Source organism: Diceros bicornis, chromosome 28 (genome assembly GCF_020826845.1).
Source record: "Diceros bicornis minor isolate mBicDic1 chromosome 28, mDicBic1.mat.cur, whole genome shotgun sequence".
NCBI classification, from domain to species: Eukaryota; Metazoa; Chordata; class Mammalia; order Perissodactyla; family Rhinocerotidae; genus Diceros; species Diceros bicornis.
In genome coordinates, this window is record NC_080767.1 from 8,661,602 (window position 1) to 8,680,299 (window position 18,698).

The 18,698-nt window shown below is 47.1% G+C and overlaps 1 protein-coding gene across 1 annotated transcript in view; it reads right to left on the minus strand.

Annotated features, from left to right (window-relative positions):
- GABBR2 (gamma-aminobutyric acid type B receptor subunit 2) overlaps positions 1 to 18,698 on the minus strand; it is a 352,821-nt gene that overhangs the window by 198,874 nt on the left and 135,249 nt on the right. The window contains exon 3 of the mRNA XM_058523624.1: positions 11,047 to 11,217. Coding sequence (XP_058379607.1) covers positions 11,047 to 11,217 — 171 coding nt within the window. The remainder of the gene's footprint in view (positions 1 to 11,046; positions 11,218 to 18,698) is intronic.

The following is an 18,698-nucleotide window of genomic DNA, read 5'->3' on the forward strand; positions in this document are numbered from 1 at the left end:
AGAATACTTGAAAATATACCTAATATGAAATGAAAAGGCTCTATATGAAGAATATGACAAAGCTTCACTGAGGAACCAAGACGAAACTTTGAATGGAGAGAAGTTCTCTATGTTCATGGATGGACATAGAATAATTCAGTATTATAAAGATGTCAACTGTCCCCCAAATTAATTCTGGAGGTACTGAAATTCAAATAAAACACTTACTGCATTTTCAGAACCTTAGAAAATTTGAATTGGTGAATATAAAGACAATTGTGGAAAAAGAAGGGAGGACTGCATATTAAATTATATTATAAAGGAATAACATTCATAACCTTCATAACTTTGAGATGCCAATTCCAGAACAGACAGATCAATGGAACAAAACTTAAAAACTCAGGAACAGTCTAACGCTGCTCTGCCCAATATAGTGGCTACTAGCCACACGCGGTCACTGAGCATTTGAGACAGCTAATGCCACATGTTGAAATGATATTTTGGATATATTGCCTTATATAAAATATATTATTAAAATTAATTTTACAGATCTCTTTTCAGTTTTTTAAATGTGGCTACTAGAAAATTTAAAATTACATATGTGGCTTGTAGTATATTTCTGCTATACAGAACTGGTCTAAACGATATAAAAAACGTATACTATTTTCTAAGGATAAAATTTAGCGTAGGCATTTTAAATGAGTCAGGAAAAGATATATTAATTAAATGCTGGAAAAATTATTTAGTAATTATGGGGGCAGGAGGTCATACATTGAAATTCCAGATAAATTGAAAAATGAAGTAATAAAAGTACTAGAAGAAAACATAGATGAATATTTACAAAAATTCTTGGGATGGGAAGAGCTTGCCAAGCATAAAATTAAAAGTGAAAAAATGGTTTTGATAAATCTGACTATATAAAATATTAAAATTTTTGATATTATCAAATAACATAACAAAATCAAATGTCACATGAAATGCGGGGAGATTTCTGCAACAAATGTGACAAAGGGCTGATATCTTTACTTTATAAAGAGCTCTTACAAATCAGCAAGAAAAAGAATACTCCAACAGGAAAATGTGCCAATAACATGAACAGCCAATTTATAAAAGGAGAAACAGAAATGAGGAAGATTCTTAGTAAAAATGAAATTCAATCTTAGTAGTAATTAAGGAAATGCAAATTAAAATAGCAATTGCCAAGCATCAAAAAAGAATAATAGACAGTGTTGGCAATGAGTGCTCTCATATATGCTAGGAAACTCTAAATTGGGATATCTTCCTGGAGGACAACTTGGCAACATGCACAAAAGGTTTCACAGTGCATACACTATTTCTAGGAACTTATCCTCAGAAAATAATCAGAGATGTTCACACAAAAATTCAAGCATGAGTTTACAGCATCGTTGTTGGTAATCAGGAAACACTGGCAACTATCTCCAAGTTCAACAATGGGAGCTTCTCTAATAATTACGGCACAACAACAGGGTAGAATGTTTTCAACAGCTATTGGAAAAAACAGCAACAGAGAATAGACATCTACCTCCTGTTCCATCCCAAATTCCTCAAAATGGCAAAGATTTTTTTAAAGAAAAAAATCTGTAACGGTTCTGAAAAACAAGAAGACCATAAAAGAACAGAATCTTTGCAGAACTATTGGAATATAGGAAGAAAGGGAACCGACTGTAGGATAAATAAGGCTGGAGGAACACAGCCCAAATCACATCAGAGAGGGCTGTGGCAGAGGCAGGGGCAGCTCACAGGGTCCCCAGGCCCAGAGTCGCCAGGCCATTCTGAGTCACGGCGGTGAAGACCATCTACAGCCTGGGAAAACACTCCCACCGGATTGCTAAGATAAAGAAGCCGCTTCTATAGTAAGAGCAAGTATTTGTTTCTACATCGAGAAATCTGTCAAGACATATGCCTAAGATGTTAACAATGACCTTCCAGTGGGTAGGTTAGAGCTGATTTTTAATTTTCCTTTTTGCTCCTCTGTGTCTTCCAAGTGTTCTGCATTGAGTACATATAAAATTATGGTTAGAAAACAACAATTAGTATTTTAAAATACAGAAGCAAAAAATTTTTAAAAACTTGAAGTTTTTATGTAAGAAAGTAACTACAATCTTATTTTTCTTTTGAATTATTGCAGTAACCTCCTGGCTGGTTTCCCAGACTCTGGTCTGCTCACTCCAAGCTGCCCTCCAGATGGCTACTATCTCTCACCCCTATTTAAAAACCTTCTGTGGCCCCCTACTGCTGACAGGTGAGGTCCACACATAGAGGCCTGCAGGGCTTCCACCATCCTTCTCTCCTCCCAGCCCATTCTCCCACTTCTTGCCCTATACACCGGGCTATCCAGCCCCAGCAGACTAGGCACCATTTCCTGAAGGTTCCACACACCTTCCAGCTCCTTTGCTCATGTTGCCCTGGTAATACCAAGCCTGGCAGATGGGCCTTGGGGGAAAACTGCAGCCAGAATGTACCAGAATAGCTCTGGGGACCTACACATGGCAAGATGCACTGCCCTGTCAGCCAAGAAGCCTGGCTGAAACCAAGTATGTATCCTACTAAAGTAGGAGTAGGTGTGGAGAGACAGTGCTGAGCTCTGAGATTCGGGATCTGGCAAGATAATAAAAATTAAATGCAGAATCGCGTGAAGAAAAACTCCAGGGGACTGTGCGGAGCTGTCCTTGAGACAGGGGTTGGTTGCTCTATATCTGCGCCGCCTTGCTTCTGTGGCGGGAGTGGGGTGGGGGCGTGCAGTATACTGGCCCAGGCCGCCGGCCTCCTCCTCTCCACAAGGACAGGCACAAACCTGGGGTCACGCCTACGCCTGCCACCTCTCGGCTGTGAGATCTTGGCAAAGTGACTTAATCCTTCCTGAGTAAGCTCTACAAAATGGAGATGGTCCCATGCTGGGTGACTGAATGTTGTCACCACACACAGTAGGTAGACGATGTCATAATTACATTTTCCTACCCCAAAGGTCCTGGTGCAGTAGCTGCTTCACGGGGCTGGAGTTGTGCTCTGGGAACCAGGCCTAGGGCCTGTGCAGGAGGCCCCAGGAAGTGTCCCCGATGAGGGCTTTGAGGTCACTGTGGATGGCCAGGACCCCCCCAACCGGAACCTCCAGGATCTCCCCTGGGCCCTCACTCACCCCTGTTCTAGGATCTACATGGCTCCAATGAGCCCCAGTGCGGGTACCACAGACCCACAGCCAAACACCCTATCCTCTCCGAGCAGGGCCCAGGGCAGCTCCTTTCTTCTAAGAGTTGGGGTATGTGTGGTGGGAGGGGGCTTAGCTCTGAGGACCTGCTGTGGAGTGCTAGGGAGGAAGCACCCACCAGGCCCCAGGGTCTTCCTCCCGCACAAGCACTACGGATGGGGCAGCCCTCTCCTCCCCGTTCTGGAATGGACGGAGGAGGAGCCTAGTGGGCCATCTCTCCCGGAGGCGGAAGCTCTGAGCCAGACCAAGGCATGCAGCTGGGAAGTCTGCCCTTTCTTCGGATGGCTTAGCCACTGCAGCCACCACTGGACGAAAAGCCCTGATGTGCTCCCAGATGTGCACACACTGCCACCAGGATGGCAGGAGCACAGAACCTGCAGACCCTGGCAGGGGATGGGTCTCACCCAGGTGGGGTCTTCCCACCCTGCAGGGATGGGTAGGGCAGAGCACCTGCTGGTGGGCTGCCCTTTCCCCTGGCGGCACCCATGAAGGAACAAGTGTTGCCTGAACCCCTGGGTCTGCCCAAGAAGCCTCGGCCTAGAAGGCCGGGGCCAATTCTTGACCTTGACCTTGAGTTTCTCCAACTGAATATGTGCACTGGACCAGGGCTTCAAGGAGAGGCCTACCGCCAGGACTACGGCCACCCCTCACTCGCCCCCCATCTGTTACATGAACAGGCGGCTGGGTGGGCTGCATCCATCCAAGCGGTGCCCAAACTTCATTCCCTCTGCACCCCCTTAGAGGCAATTTCACCCCATAAGTGCACCATCTCTGTGTTGCCAGCTTAGTATCTTCCTTTAAACAGTCTCACTTTTTAAATGAAGGTTCTATCCTAAACAATAACATCAATGAAGTACAGCTTTGAGGGACCAGTAATCTTTTTTTCTCCTGGTATATGATAACATAAATACACAACTACTGAAATTGTACAAAAATCATATCACATATACATACCATTCTGGGTAATAATGGACCCCTTCCCCACCCACCCCCACCAAATGCCAAAGAGGCTGCCACAAACAGGCGCCATGGTGTGGGCAGGAGGGAGTCGGAGCCGTCCCTGCTGGCTGGTGCATAGGCTGGGGCTCTCCCAGAGCTGGAGGTGAGAGCACGGAGGAGAAGAGGAGGTTTCTTGCTAGGGGCAGACAGCCAATTGCCTAAAAGCATTAGCAAGTTCTTCAGATAAAAGTTGGGGCCCCGGGGGATGGGGCACTGCGACCATTAGGATTAGAATCTGATCTGTCAGGAGTCCCTCCCGCCTCCTAATGATGGAAGATCTGCAGATGTGTGGGCCGCCAGGTGACCCCGCAGCCTGGAGGGAAGCCAAGGACAGAGATCAGAGGTGGCCCAGCTCTCCTGGCGCCTGGCCCTTTTCTCAGATAAAGTGGGCCTCAGAGCACAGTGGCCTCAGCTGAAGGCTGCCCATTGCTCCAACCCAGGGATTCTCCAACTCCAGCGTGCTGGCCCACCCCAGAGGGCCTGAGTCAGGGGGTCAGAGCCCTCGAACCTGCTTTTCTAACAAGTTCCCAAGTGATGATGACGACACTGATGCTGCTGGTCCAGGACCATACTCTGAGAACCACAGCTCTAGAGATGGATTACCTGATCCTGGTAAGAGAGGATTCTGAAGTGCTGACGGCTCAGAACGAACATCCTAGGACGATGAAGCCAAGAAAAATAACTCAGATACCAAACTACAACATGTGCATTCCCAGTGCCCAATACCGACGCCACCCAGAAGCACCATGTGGCAGGGCCCTGGTCACTACTGCTTCCAGTGGCTGGCCCAGAACTTTCCACTGAGATTTCTAGAAGAATCTGCACCAAGAAACAATGTCACATCCAAAAAAAGACCCAGTTAAGAAACGAAAGCATGGCCTGCCCCGAGTCCTGTGGGAGTGTGACTTGGCCAGCTCCTCCCTTCTTCCCGATGGCCCTGGCGACTCAGGATAGGGGCTGGGATTTCTCTGCACCCCTCCCACCCCCATCTCACCATCCCAGGGGCAGGCAGACTAAGGGCAATAGAGGGGAAATCATTGCACTTGCCCCTAAGAACCTGGCCTAATGGACAGAGATTCATTCACTGAAGTCCTTGCTGAGCACACTTGTGCCAGGAGGCACGCAGGTGAGGGGACAGAGGTCAGCGTGGCTCTTGTCCACAGGGGCTCTCCAGTCCTGTGGCGGCAGTGATGGATGAGGGAGCAGATTCTGTATTGCACTGCACTGTGCAAGGGGCTGGTACAGGGAGAAGCCGGAGGAGAGAGGAGCAGAGACAGCACACTGGCTCCAGCCTGGGGAGGAAGGCTGAGCCAGGTGTGGGGGAGCACGTTCCCGCAGAGAGAAGCCAGCGTGGAGGTGTGGCTGGACCAAAGGGGAAGTAACTGAAGGTGAGCCAGAGAAGGAGGCCACAGGGGACTGTGAAGGGTCACTTGAGCCATGCCAAGGAGCTCATTCCTGCTCAGAGCAGCAGGGAAGGGCCGATGACTCTGATAAGGTTGGCTCCTGGATTAGATGCAAGCAGGAGGTCCTCTGCCCTCCCCTGCAGGAGTGTCCCCCAGGCTACACTCCACAATAATCAGTGGTAACTTTAGAGGAGGTGACCAGAGACCCCTTGGTGGGCAGATGGCGACTTGGCAGGCAGGGAAGGCTTCAAAGGGCCAGGAAGGGCCGTGGAGGCGTGAAAGGGCAGGGGCTTTGACAAGGAAACTCTGCAGATGGTGCCCTTTCGGTTGGACAGATTAAGGGCCTCCGTGGGTCCTACCACTTGAGGGAGGCCTGTGGTGTGGAAAGGTCAGCGCCAGAGCCCCGAGATCACTGAGGACCAGCGACGGGGCAGGGAGTCTCCGGGCCTGCTTGGAGGGAGGGAAGGAAGGGGAGCTGTGCTCGTGGTGGGCACAAAACCCAGCCACACAGCCGGGCTCCTGAATGGGGGCCAGCCACGGGCTAGGGAACCAGATTCTAGATGACAATAGTAGTGACAGCCACACCTTGCATGGTGCTCATTATGAGCTAGGCACTTGTCTTAGCAGCGTAAGTTCCTGAACACATTTAATCCTCACAACCACCCTTAGAGTTAGGTGCTATTATTAACCCCATTTTCAAGATGAAGAAACGGAGGCACAAGGAGGCTAAGTAATGCTCATGGCCACACCCCTGGGAGCAGCAGGATCAGGGTCAGTGACCAGATCTCCTGAAGCCCTCATCACAAATTCTTTGAGTGAGGAGGGCTCTTACAGGTCAACTGGCCCAACTCCTTTATCTCACAGAAGGGGAAACTGAGGCCCAGAGACACTAGGTAATTTGTCCAAGGGTACTTAGCTGGTTAGTTGCATCACGGAATTGGGAAGTATAAGAATAACTTGGTCAAGATGGTTTAGTAGACCATAGGACCTAGAACTGGGGGGAGAGGCCTAATACCGTGGCTGTCTGCTGGTCCTTCCAGGCCCCCCTGCTCACTGCCTCCATTCTGTGCCTGCAGCGCCCACGTGGATGTCACTCGGCCCTCTGGCCTCTCACTTTCTTGCCCCTAATTCTAGTGACCTCTACCTCCAACTGCTTTAGCTGTTCACACACAGCCAGGGCCTGGCCCCTCCATCCCTCCATCCCTCCTCCAGCTCTGACTACAGCCTCCCCTCCTTCCAGCTTCCTCACCCCCACACCCTCAAGCTTCTCAGAGACTTCCAGAGCTCCACTTCCTCCAAGCCCACAGGCCACCTGCCTGCCCACCCCTCTCCATCCCAGGCCCCGTGGACCACCCTCTCAGCAGTACCCTCAATCTTCATCACCGCCCCCACCTTTCTCTTCCTCCTGGCCCCAGTGCTGGGTCAAGGCCATCCTCTACCTCCTCCATCCTGCTCCACCACCAAGCCAGCCGGGGCTACTCTGAGCACAGGGCTCCCACCACAAGAGGGCGTCATTTCCACCCTGATTCCTGAGCCAGTTGTGAAGGATATCGACGTTGGCTGCCCACTGAAATCATCTGGAGAACCTGAAACATTCCAATGCCAGGTCATCTACTGTGCTGGGGGCTGGCCTGGGCAGCAGGATTTTTAAAGATCCCCCCGTGATTCTAAAACGTGCCCTATGCACACAGGGGAATACTACTCAGCCGTATAAAGAAGAAAACTACCGATACATGCCGCACGGATGAACCTCAAAAACACCACGCTAAATGCAAGAATCCAGACACAAAAAATTATTCTATTTATATGAAACTTCCAGAAAAGGCAAAACTATAGAGCAAGCAAATGAACCTGGGGTTGTGGGTGGGACTGATTACAAATGAGCACAAGGGGACTTTTGGAGTGGTGAGAGTTCTAAGTCTGGAGAGTGGTGATGGTTGCACTACCATATAAATTTACTAAAAACAATTGAAGCGTACACTAACAGTGGATGAACTGTAGGGTATATAAATTATATCTCAATAAAGCTGTTAAAAGTGGGGGAAAAAGGAAAAGAAAAAAAACCCAACTTACGGAATTTAAACTTTGCTTTCTACTAAAAACACATGCCCCTGGTGATTCCGACGAGCAGCCAGAGTCGAGAACCTGACGCCCGAGGCCTGACGCCTACTGACCCCGAGGCCATTCCATTCTCTCCAGCCCCCCACAGCACAGGGGCTGTGCCCATCACAGGCGCTGGTGCACAGTAGGCCACGTTACTACTGTTTGAGTGAATGCATGTGCATTCCTAGAGTTTCTCCCAGGAATCAGTGGCATAGAGAATGTCCATTTAATGAGCACCTACTATGCAGAGGTCTTTCATTTTTGTTTTCTCATCTAACCCTCTCCTCTCCCAGTGCCTGTGAGGTGGGGATAAGTATCCCTGTTTACACAAGGGAGATCGGGGTCTCACTGAGGGGAAGTGAATTGCCTGGGGTCACAGCCACTGCCTGGCAAAGCTGGGCCTGGAGATGGCACATCCGATCCAAGTGCTGAGCAGCCTCTGCGACACCACGTACTAGCCTTGAATCTCAGCGACGGGGAGCTCGAAAGAGCAGCTGATCCCAAGGTGGGATGGCCTCAGCCCTCCACCCCTCTCTATCCTAACGTAATCAGCTCGGTGGGATTAAGGTTTTCCCCCAGCCCCCTCCAACTCCAGGATTGCTTTCATTTGACATTCCTTCCAGCGCACAGTCCGGAACAGAAGTGCTTGACGCTGCTGATCGACCAGTTTCATAAAAGGAATCCAGTTTCCTTCGCACTCCCGAAAAGCTGTTAGCCCCTGGCGAGGTTCCAAGGCCTGCACTCCAGCGATGCAGCCCAGACATCGGGGGAGAGATGCCAAAGCCCTTGGGCACAGAGAGGAGTCAGCTGGGCTGAGAGGTTTAAATCGAGAGGGGTTCTTGCCAGCAATACCACCAAGCAACAGCCTGTCCTCAGAAGAGAGGTTTCCCGCTGAGATGCCCTGAAACCCGGCTGAGGGCCCTAACGCAGCTGTGCAGGGATGGAGATGCAGTACCCAGCTGTCAGTACCTGACCCCGGTGAGGACAGCGTAACAGAGAAAATACTGACCAACCATCCCAGGAGGGTCAGGGCTGGGCTCTTTACCAGCATGTGCCCAGGGGCAAGAATCCACCCACCCTCTGCAAGCCTCAGTTTCCTCACCTGTAAAATGGGAACCATAACCCCTCCCTACAGGGCAACTGGCTGTGAGAGTGTTTGGGAATCTATAAAGCACTCAACCAAGTCGGGGCTGGTCATTCATCCTCTTTAGACCAAGGCTTTTGGGGTTTTCAAACCTCTCAGGCTACGTACTGGTAGTTCCCATGTGGCTACAGGAAGTTATGGAGGGAAAGAGGGAGCAATGGGAAGTCTGGACTGGGAGTCGGGACCCTGGGATTCAGCCCTGACTTTTCTGTGAACAATCTCTCTCACGACTTCAGAGGTGCTTTGAAACCCTGAACTTTCTTTCCCCTCTCTGGTCCTCAGTTTCCCCTTCTATACAAGGAGGAGGTTGGGGAGGTGTCTCTAAGGGCCCTTCAGGCTCTGACAGCAAAGACTCTATTAGAAACAGGCAGGTCCCTCCAAATCACGACCGAGTCCCGTGTTAATGGGGCCACAGGACTGGCCCTCCCCACCCCCACCATCAACCTCATCTTAGAACATTTGTCACTGCTGTATAAAGGGCAGTCTTCCAGCAAAAGCCTCTTTAGTGTTTGGCAATGACTCACTCCCACTGGAGGTCCAGTTCCCTCTGTGCCTCTCCTGGGGGCTGAGAAACAGAGGGGGGAAGATGAGGACCAGCCTTGCCTGGGAAGAGCTCGCCTCGTTTGGATAACCACAGACAGTGGGCCAAACACTTATGCTTTTCAAGCACCTCCGAAAACATCCCTCTGTGGGCATGAACTTGACAGTTACAAAGCTCTTTCAAATCCACGACTCATTTGATTTTGGCAAGAAGCCTGAAGGGAAGGCATGGGAAAGGTTATTGTGCCCATTTTACGGGGGAGAAAACCACAGCTCAGAGAAGTGAGGCGACTTCTCCAAGGTCGCACAGCCAATGCATCAAATGGCCTCTCCTTCCCACGGGAGAGACAGGGCAGAGCCTCAGGAAGCTAAGTGCGGAGTTCGAGTGGAAACCAGGTGTGGTGGTTCCCAGCCCCGCTCTGGCCCACCTTCCTCTCCACCCGCTCTGCCAGAAGGGGCGGGTCCTCCCCGCCTCCTCCCGCTGAGCTCCGCCCGGACACCTGCCTCCACGTCGCCTCCCCACACGCTCACAGGTGTTTCCTCTTGGGCTGCTGAGCACACCTGGAGTGTCTTGCCTTGTTGGGAGGCTCCAGGTATCAAGAGCACACGTGGGAGGAGGGAGGAAAGTATGAGCTCTAAGGGGAATGGGAAAAAAGACGAGACCATTTTGCACTCATCTGCATGGGGAAAACTTTCTAAACATTTGTTAACATCCACCGTTACTAAGGATGTGTGGACATGGGAATTTGAAATGCCATTAGTGGGACAGACTTTCTGGAAGTCAGTTTGTCTCAATATTTCAAATGACCCCGTCATTCCACTTCTAGAAATCTACCACAAAGATGCACATGTAGGCGGGAAGGTGTTGGCTGTGATATCAAAAAGCTGTAAACATCCATCGGGGTCTGGTTCAATAAAGTACCATCTATCCCTCTGACAGAACACCACGGCCATTAATAAGAACACGGTCCATCACGATCTCTAAGATCTGTTGTAAAGTGAAAAAAGCAAAATATATAGGATGAGGTCATTTGGGTTCAGACAAATATATTGAAGACATTCTGGGCAGACGAACACTCTGCTGAAAGCAGGGGTCACTTGGGAGAGAATGTGGGGTTGAGGGACAGTGGGTAAAGCAACTCTTCCACTTTTTTACTCCATATATTTTGGCATTGTTTTTTTACAAAAAACAAAACAAAACCAAAATCACCATGTATGATGATGTTTGTAAGCCATTAAACCAAACAAACAAACCACTCCATCCACGGTGACACTGGTGTCTTCATTCTGAGCCAGCTCCTCCCAAAACTCTCCTCACAGCACAAATGCCGTTGGCCGCACATCGTGATTTTAGATGGTCACCACAGCCTCAGTGACAAGGACAACAAACCTACAGGGGCAGTGAGGGAACAAGCCACACGGGAGGGTTTCCCTCCTGAGCCACCTATGATGGAGGTCTCACCTGTCCCACGCACAAATTCCTCGGCCACCAGCCCTTGCTTGTCAATTATAAAACAGCTTTGCTCCTGCTAGTAGAAGTGTGCTTAAAAGCCCTGTGACATTGCCCAGCCCTGATTAAGCCACATAGCCCCTTGCCTCCAGCTGCCAGCAGCCAACAGGCAGGTGAGGCCGTGCGCTCTCAGCAGACATACCTCGGAGAACCTCTGCACGTCTTGCGTCAGCGTGCCCACCCGCCTCCACTGGTAGTGCTTCAGCAACTTCAGGATGGCCGGATTCACCGCGTTATCCGATGGGACAGTCCGAAAGAAATAAGGGTATTTTTTCTTGTCAGCTAGAACAGGCGTGGTCGCAGCAAACGAAAGCTGAAAAACACAAGAGAGACAACACTTTTACTGGTGGGCCTCACAGCTGGGAACCCTGGATCTTTCTGAAGGGAAGAGAGAACTTTAGTTCTGACTTGGGGCCCAAACACACAGGGCAAGATATTTTTTAAGCCTTTTTATTGTAAAAGTAATATATTATAATTGAAGAGAAGGTTTTAAAAAATGCAAAAGAAGGAAAAATCAGGAAAAAATGGGCCAATAATTTACCCCTCCCCAAAGAACCACTATTAATGTTGTATTCTATTTCCTTCTGCTTCTTTTTCTATGCACAGCAATTTTTTTAAAAAAGATTCTTGAGATCATTCTATATACACAACTGAACTGTTCCTTCTGCCACTTAACATTATCCTACCAGCGTTTAACCATCCTGTTAAAAATTCCTTGTAAACATTTTAATAGCCACATAATATTCCAGCATATGAACATACCATAATTTACTGAATCATCTCTAATTTTGGGGCATTTCTATTGTTTCTAATTTGTCATTGTTGTCATATTATTCTACAAGCATCTTTGTGCATAGCATTTTTTTTTTCTATATTTCAGGCTATTTCTGTAGGATAGAGTCTGTGATATAAAATTTCCCAGATAAAGGATGTGAGCTTTTAAAGACTTGATAACTATTTCCAAAAAGGATTGTATCAATTCACACACCCACTAGCCAGGTGTAATTAGAGGGCCAAGTTCGCCATATTTTTCTCGACAGAGGGAAATAAAACATTTTTCTATCTAATTTTATAACGATTTATCACTGAAAAACTGGAATCATAGCATTCAATGGTTATGCATAATGTTGAACCTTTTCCCATGTGATTGTTAACTAGTAGTCTGTCCCACTTTGGAAATTGCTTTTTCATGTCTTTTGTTTATTTTTTGAGTGGTATTCTGACACTTCTCGTATTACGTTTAATGATGACTTGTATGGACAGCGTTCAAACTCAGGCTGTTACAGCTGCCGCGGACAGCCCAGATTGTTTGCTCTTATATTTTGTGCGTGTATGTATTTTAATTTACACTCAGTAGTCAAATCTGTCCATCCTTCCCTTTATTATTTCTTCTTCTTCTTTTAAGTGCCAGTAAGTCGCTAAATTGAATGTTAATTATCTGTCTACAAGGCCAGCTTAAATGTCACCTCTTCCGTAACATCCCTCTGATCTCTGCTCTACCCTCCTCTCAGCCTCATCCACAGACAGCGGTTAGCACACTGTTTGATCTTTGCAGTGTGATGGTGGGAAAATGGTATCCCGTAGTTCTAATTTGCATTTACCTTATTATAAGCGAGGTTGAGTATCTCCTCCTAGGTTTAAGACCAATTCGCAGTTTCTTTCTGGAAACTGTTCACATGCTCTGTCTGTTTTCCCATTTGATTCTTAGTCTTTTTCTTTTCAGTTGGTAGAAGTGATCTTTGATATTAAGGAAATTAGCCCTTTTTAATATAAGTTGCTTATTTTTTCCCTAGTTTGTACTTTTTCTTTTGATGTTTCTATAGTGTATTTTGCCATACAGAAGTTTTTTTTTAATGTGGTTGAATTTATCAATTTTTTTCTTTTATGTTTTCAAGGTTTTGTGTCCTATTTAGAAAGGCTCTTCTCACTCTGAGGTTATAAAAGAATTCCTCCATGGTTTCTTCTAGTTTGTCTGTCATTCCCCCTCCCTCCTTCCCTCCATTCCTCTCTTCCTTCCCCCCTCCCTCCTCCTCTCCGTTCCTCTCTTCCTTCCTCCCTCCTTCCCTCTTTTCCTCTCTTCCTTCCTCCCTCCTCCCCTCTTTTCCTCTCTTCCTTCCTCCCTCCTCTCCTCCATTCCTCTCTTCCTTCCTTCCTCCTCCCCTCCATTCCTCTCTTCCTTCCTCCCTCCTCCTCTCTGTTCCTCTCTTCCTTCCTTCCTCTCTCCTCCCCTCGGTTCCTTTCTTCCTTCCCCCCTCCCTCCTCCCCTCCATTCCTCTCTTCCTTTCTCCCTCCTTCCCTCTTTTCCTCTCTTCCTTCTTTCCTCCCTCCTTCCCTCTTTTCCTCTCTTCCTTCCTCCCTCCTCCCCTCCGTTCCTCTCTTCCCTCCTCCCTCCTCCCCTCCGTTCCTCTCTTCCCTCCTCCCTCCTCCCCTCCGTTCCTCTCTTCCCTCCTTCCTCCTCCCCTCCGTTCCTCTCTTCCTTCCTCCCTCCTCCCCTTCATTCGTCTCTTCCTTCCTTCCTCCTCCCCTCCGTTTCTCTCTTCCTTCCTTCCTCCCTCCTCCCCTCCGTTCCTCTCTTGCTTCCTTCCTCCCTCCTCCCCTCCGTTCCTCTCTTCCTTCCTTCCTCCTCCCCTCCGTTCCTCTCTTCCTTCCTTCCTCCTGCCCTCCGTTTCTCTCTTCCTTCCTTCCTTCCTCCTCCCCTCCGTTTCTCTCTTCCTTCCTTCCTCCCTCCTCCCCTCCCTCCCTTCGTTCTTTCTTGCCCTCTTTCTTTGTTTCATTTGAATCTTTGATCCAGAGAGGGTATGGCTGAAGCCAGCTTACTCTTTGCTGCCACCAGCTTTCTCCCCAAACCCTTGCTGTCCCCATAGCTGTAGATCTAACATATCCCAGAGTCCAGTCTCAGCACCCAGGGAAGGAACATTCTGGGACCCACAGGCCCCAGCTGAGGATGCTCTACTGCCTCTCCTGCCACCTGAGGAAACACTCTTTCTTTCCCCCAAGACATCGGGAGAGCTGGGCAGTGGCGATCTTGTCCCTTTTCCTGGTCTGGCTCAGCAGGTAGACAGCCTGCGTCCACTGAGCAACCTCAATAGATCCCATCTGTTGTAGCTGAACACACAATAGCCCATCAGCTGTCACCCGGAGCTAGAAAGCACCTATAGGAACCAATTTCTAAGATCCCCACAGAGATAGGGACATCATCCCAAGAATGGTAAAGGTCAAGGGTAGAATGGCTGTTAAAAAAATTCTGGGTAGAATAAAGACCAATGGGAAGAACCTACAGAGAGCAAAGCCTCAGCTGGATACACTGAGGAACACTCGCATTCAGAGTTGTCCAGCAAGGGAAGGCTTGAGTTGGAAGTAGTGAGATCCCTGTGTCTGGAGGTATGCAAACAGAGGCTGGACCGTGACCTAGTGAGAACACAGAGGGGCTTCAAGGTGTCTGTGAACTCTCCGAAAAGTCTATGAAAAAGCTTGTGTGGGTGTATCTGTGCATATAGACACGTACATTTTTCTGAAAAGAGGATCCACGGCTTCCATCAGATCCACAAAGAGGATCCTACAACCCACACAGGGTCAGCGCCCCTGCCTGCAGGTGATATTTAAGTCCCATAGAGAGTGCAAGAAATAGAGGCTCCCCACGGTCCCCTCAAACCTTGTCTGTGATTCTTCTCTCAAGATTAAAGCAACACTTCAAGCCTCCTATAGTCACTGATGTGAGAAGGAGCTATTAGAAAAATTGGGAACAACTATTTCAGGACCTGGGATGGTACATGTGCCATCACATCCCCCAAAATGCTTATCTAATACAATTTGGAAAATATTGGTTTTCTGATGTGATTTCTGAATCACACTCTGGTTGATACTTTGCCATTATTGTCCCATTAGTTCCAGGTCCACAATTAATTGTTGCTCGAACGACCTCATATGTTTGCCTAGTAGGTAATTACGGTGGTCACTGCTCAGTGAATAAATGACCCATTGCGTTTACAATGGGCTCGGAGTACAATATATGCCCTGGGGCTAAATCATGTTGGGTGCAAAATATTAACTGGCACTGACATTTCCTGTATCATTTGTGATAATACACACTTTGATTAGATTGCACTGCATCACTGTTCCTCCGGCTTTAGCCTCCTAAAACTTTCTTCCATGGGCAAGGACTGCAGGTGCCTCGTGGCCCTGCTGAACTTCAGAACTGGAGGAACCTGAGAAAGCATCTAGCTCTGGGGTTCTCTATCCTGGGTGCACCCTGGAATCACTTGGGGAGATTTTTAAAAATATTGTTCACTAGGTCCTGCTCCAAACCAACCGAATCAGAATCTCTGGGCATAGAGCCCAGGCATCAGTATTATTTAAAAACTTTCCAGGTGAGTATAACGCCCAGTGAGGGTTGAGAACCACTAATACAGCTCAACACCCCTAGTTTTGAAGAAGCAGACCGAGGCCCAGAAATGGGGAGATATCGAGATACCCACCATAGTCAATAGGAATTAGAGACAAGATTTGAATCCAGGTCTAAAGCGCTCCAACACCACTGCTCTTTCTCCCCTTGACGACTGCCCACTGGCCTCCTATGGGCTCGCCAGGTCCCCAGCACAGTCACTCAGCATCTGCAAACACCAGGCCTGCTGCATTAGGACCCTAAGTGGAAGACCCAACCTTCTGGGCTCTCCTGCCTTATTCCCAAAACCAAGTTCATTCTAAACAGACTGTGGTTGAAGCTCAGAGTTAATCCCTGACCAAAAATTTATTTCAGAGAGTACTCTTAAACTTATTTTATAGTTTTATCATTTCTAGTTTTACTGCATTGTTTTGAGAATTTGGTGTGTACAGTATCTGCTTTTGGAATTTATGGAGATTTTCTTTGTGGCCTATAATACAGTCAATTTTTGTAAAAGTTCCATCGTGGCTGGAAACGAGGATGCAGTCTCAAGTTACAAACTAGAAAATTCTTTATTAGACTTCTTATGCCTAAGAGATGGACCCAAACTATGTTCTTATCCGTGCTTTGTATTTCTGTTTACTTGATCTATCAAAGACTGAGAGGTTTGTTAAACTTTTCTCTATCATCTCTGACAATTTCTCCATGTATTTCAACAGCTTTTGCTTGATATGCTTTGATTTTATGTTGTTTTGAGCATAAATGTGCATTAAAATTATATCTTTCTTTTTCAGCAATGTATACCTAGTGTACACAATTTCAGCAAAGTATACCTTGTTTCAGTAATGTATCCTTTGCCTAGTGCAAATAGCAGGCAGTTAATAGACAATCATTGAGTGAACTGACGATTAAAATATTTATCAAGGTAAAATAAACCCCTGTCATTTTATTGCTTTTTGTTCTATATCTTGCTTGATATTAATATTGAAACTAGTGGGGCCGGCCCGGTGGCACAAGCGGTTAAGTGCGCGCACTCCGCTGTGGTGGCCCAGGGTTCACTGGTTCAGACCTTGGGCGTGCACCGACACACCGCTTGTCAAGCCATGCTGTGGCGGCGTCCCATATAAAGTGGAGGAAGATGGGCACGGATGTTAGCCCAGGGCCAGTCTTCCTCAGCAAAAAAAAAAAAAAAAAAAGAGGAGGATTGGCAGATGTTAGCTCAGGGCCAATCTTCCTCACACACACAAAAAATATATATATATATTGAAACTTGTACTTTATTTTTGCTTGCAATTGCCTGCCACAGCTCTGATCCTCCTTTTATTTGTATTCTGTTAAGACTGTCTTTAAGTACATTTCTTGAAAAGAGCACACAAATGGATTTTAAAACATATGTGCTCGTTGCTGTAATAAATACTTGGTCTTGCATTTATCATGTTGCTGGCAGTCTTATTCTTTTTTAATGCTTCCTTTCTCTTTGGTGCTCAGACTACATATCCACTCTTCTCCATTCTGGATATATTCATTTTGTTTCTTGTCTCAACCTGCTGGAGTAGCTTTTAATATTCTGAAGAAGGGCGAGTGGTTGAACACTCGCTGAGGATGACCCTCTGCTGCCGCGACACACGGTAGAATTCAGCTGGGTATAAAATTCCCGGGCTACCACTTTCCCCCTGGAAACTATCAGGCAATGCAGAGGAGAATCTGGGGCTACTTTGGTTGTTGTTCATTTGTAGGTGACTGGTTTACTCTGCCTGGATGCCTGAAGAATCTTTTTTCTTTATTCTTAGAATTCAAAAAATTTGCCAAGATAGATCTGGGTGTAGCACCTACACACACTATATAATTCTACAGTATTTTATATATAACATTATATTTATTATATTCATATATATTCTTGTCTCTCCTCTGGAATACCTGATTTTCTATGTGTTGTCTTTTCATTCTCCAATTCTATATCTGTCGTATTTTCTTCCATGATTTCAACTCTTGGCCCTTGTCCTCCGCATTCCACAAGAGCATGTGATTTCATTCTCTCCCTTTTATTATATGGGATGTGCATATTCAGTTTCACTCATCTCTGGTAAAGTGGCTGGATCACCCACGGTCCCAGCAGCAGGGCACAGGGGTTCTCATTTCTTCACATCCTGGCCAATATTTGGTATTATCTGACTTTCTACTTTTTGCTAACCTTTTGGGGATAAGGTGGCAGCGCTTGACTGCAATGTGGTTGAGTAGCTATACATAAACAAGTTACCCACTCAGGTTCCTTGTTCTGTGAGTTTGCTGATTTGCTTTTCAATAGCCTCATTTTCAGCTTTATTGCCTCTAACATAGTTTTACTACATTACTGACATTTTCAGTTTCCTAGGAATTTTTTATAATCACATCCCTTTTCATCCCATCCTCTTATCTCAGACTATTTCACGGAGACCATGTTTTTTCTGCATATGATTGAGGATGCCTAACGTCCTTCCACAGTTTTCTTCTCTATCCTGCAATAGGTCCTTTTCAGAAGCGGACTCTTCCTCCACTTCTTCTGGGTATTGTGCGCCTTTGATTATTTTGGCAGTACTTTTTCAAAGGCTTGATATTAGGTGTTTCCAACATCCTCATCCTCAAAAGCAAGGCAAGTCTTTTCAGACACGGCTTATCAAAAGACACAACGTGCAGATTGCGCTTGGCCCTGTTTTCTGTCTGTTTACATTATAATTGAGTATTTTTCTCAGAAAACTAGAAAAAAAGTGTTTGAGCACAGTTTTTGGTGTCTAGTAGACTCTCACCTTATGCTGTTCTACATTAATGAGGTGACATCTTTACCCTTAGTGCCTGACTTTCTGACACTCCAGATCAACACAGGACACTAAATTCCCATCATGCACTGCTGCCAGGGATTTTCCTTCTTGCCCATAAAACTTTACTTGGAACGTTTCTGCTTCCCAGAATGCAATGCACTCCTCGTGTCCTCCTGTCCTCTTCCTATCCAGCTTTTTCTAGGAATTTATAGCTCTGAATTTAGAAAGACAGGTGAGAATGAAGAGAAAAAAGCATCCTGGTTGCTTCGAAGATCAGCAACTGTGAGTAGAGGTGTAGCTGTCCAGTTTTCTGACGGGAAAGCCCTGAGTCTCTAACTCAGATTGTGGGGAGAGAGGGGAAAGTCTGCCTATCATTTTTCAGGACAATTGTGATCTTATGAGGCAAGGTCTGAAGTGCCAGGAGGCAAAGCTTAGTAGGATTTTATCAATCCAGCTCCATCTAGTTTATGGTCAATGATACTTCCAAACATCCAGAATTTCAGTGAGTCGCAGAGCCCCGTGGTTCTCTGAGATAGGAATTAACATCCGTTTCACAGTTGAAGAAATGACGGCCCAGCAGGGGGACACAGTGGCGCAAAGTCAGTGCTGGAAATGTGG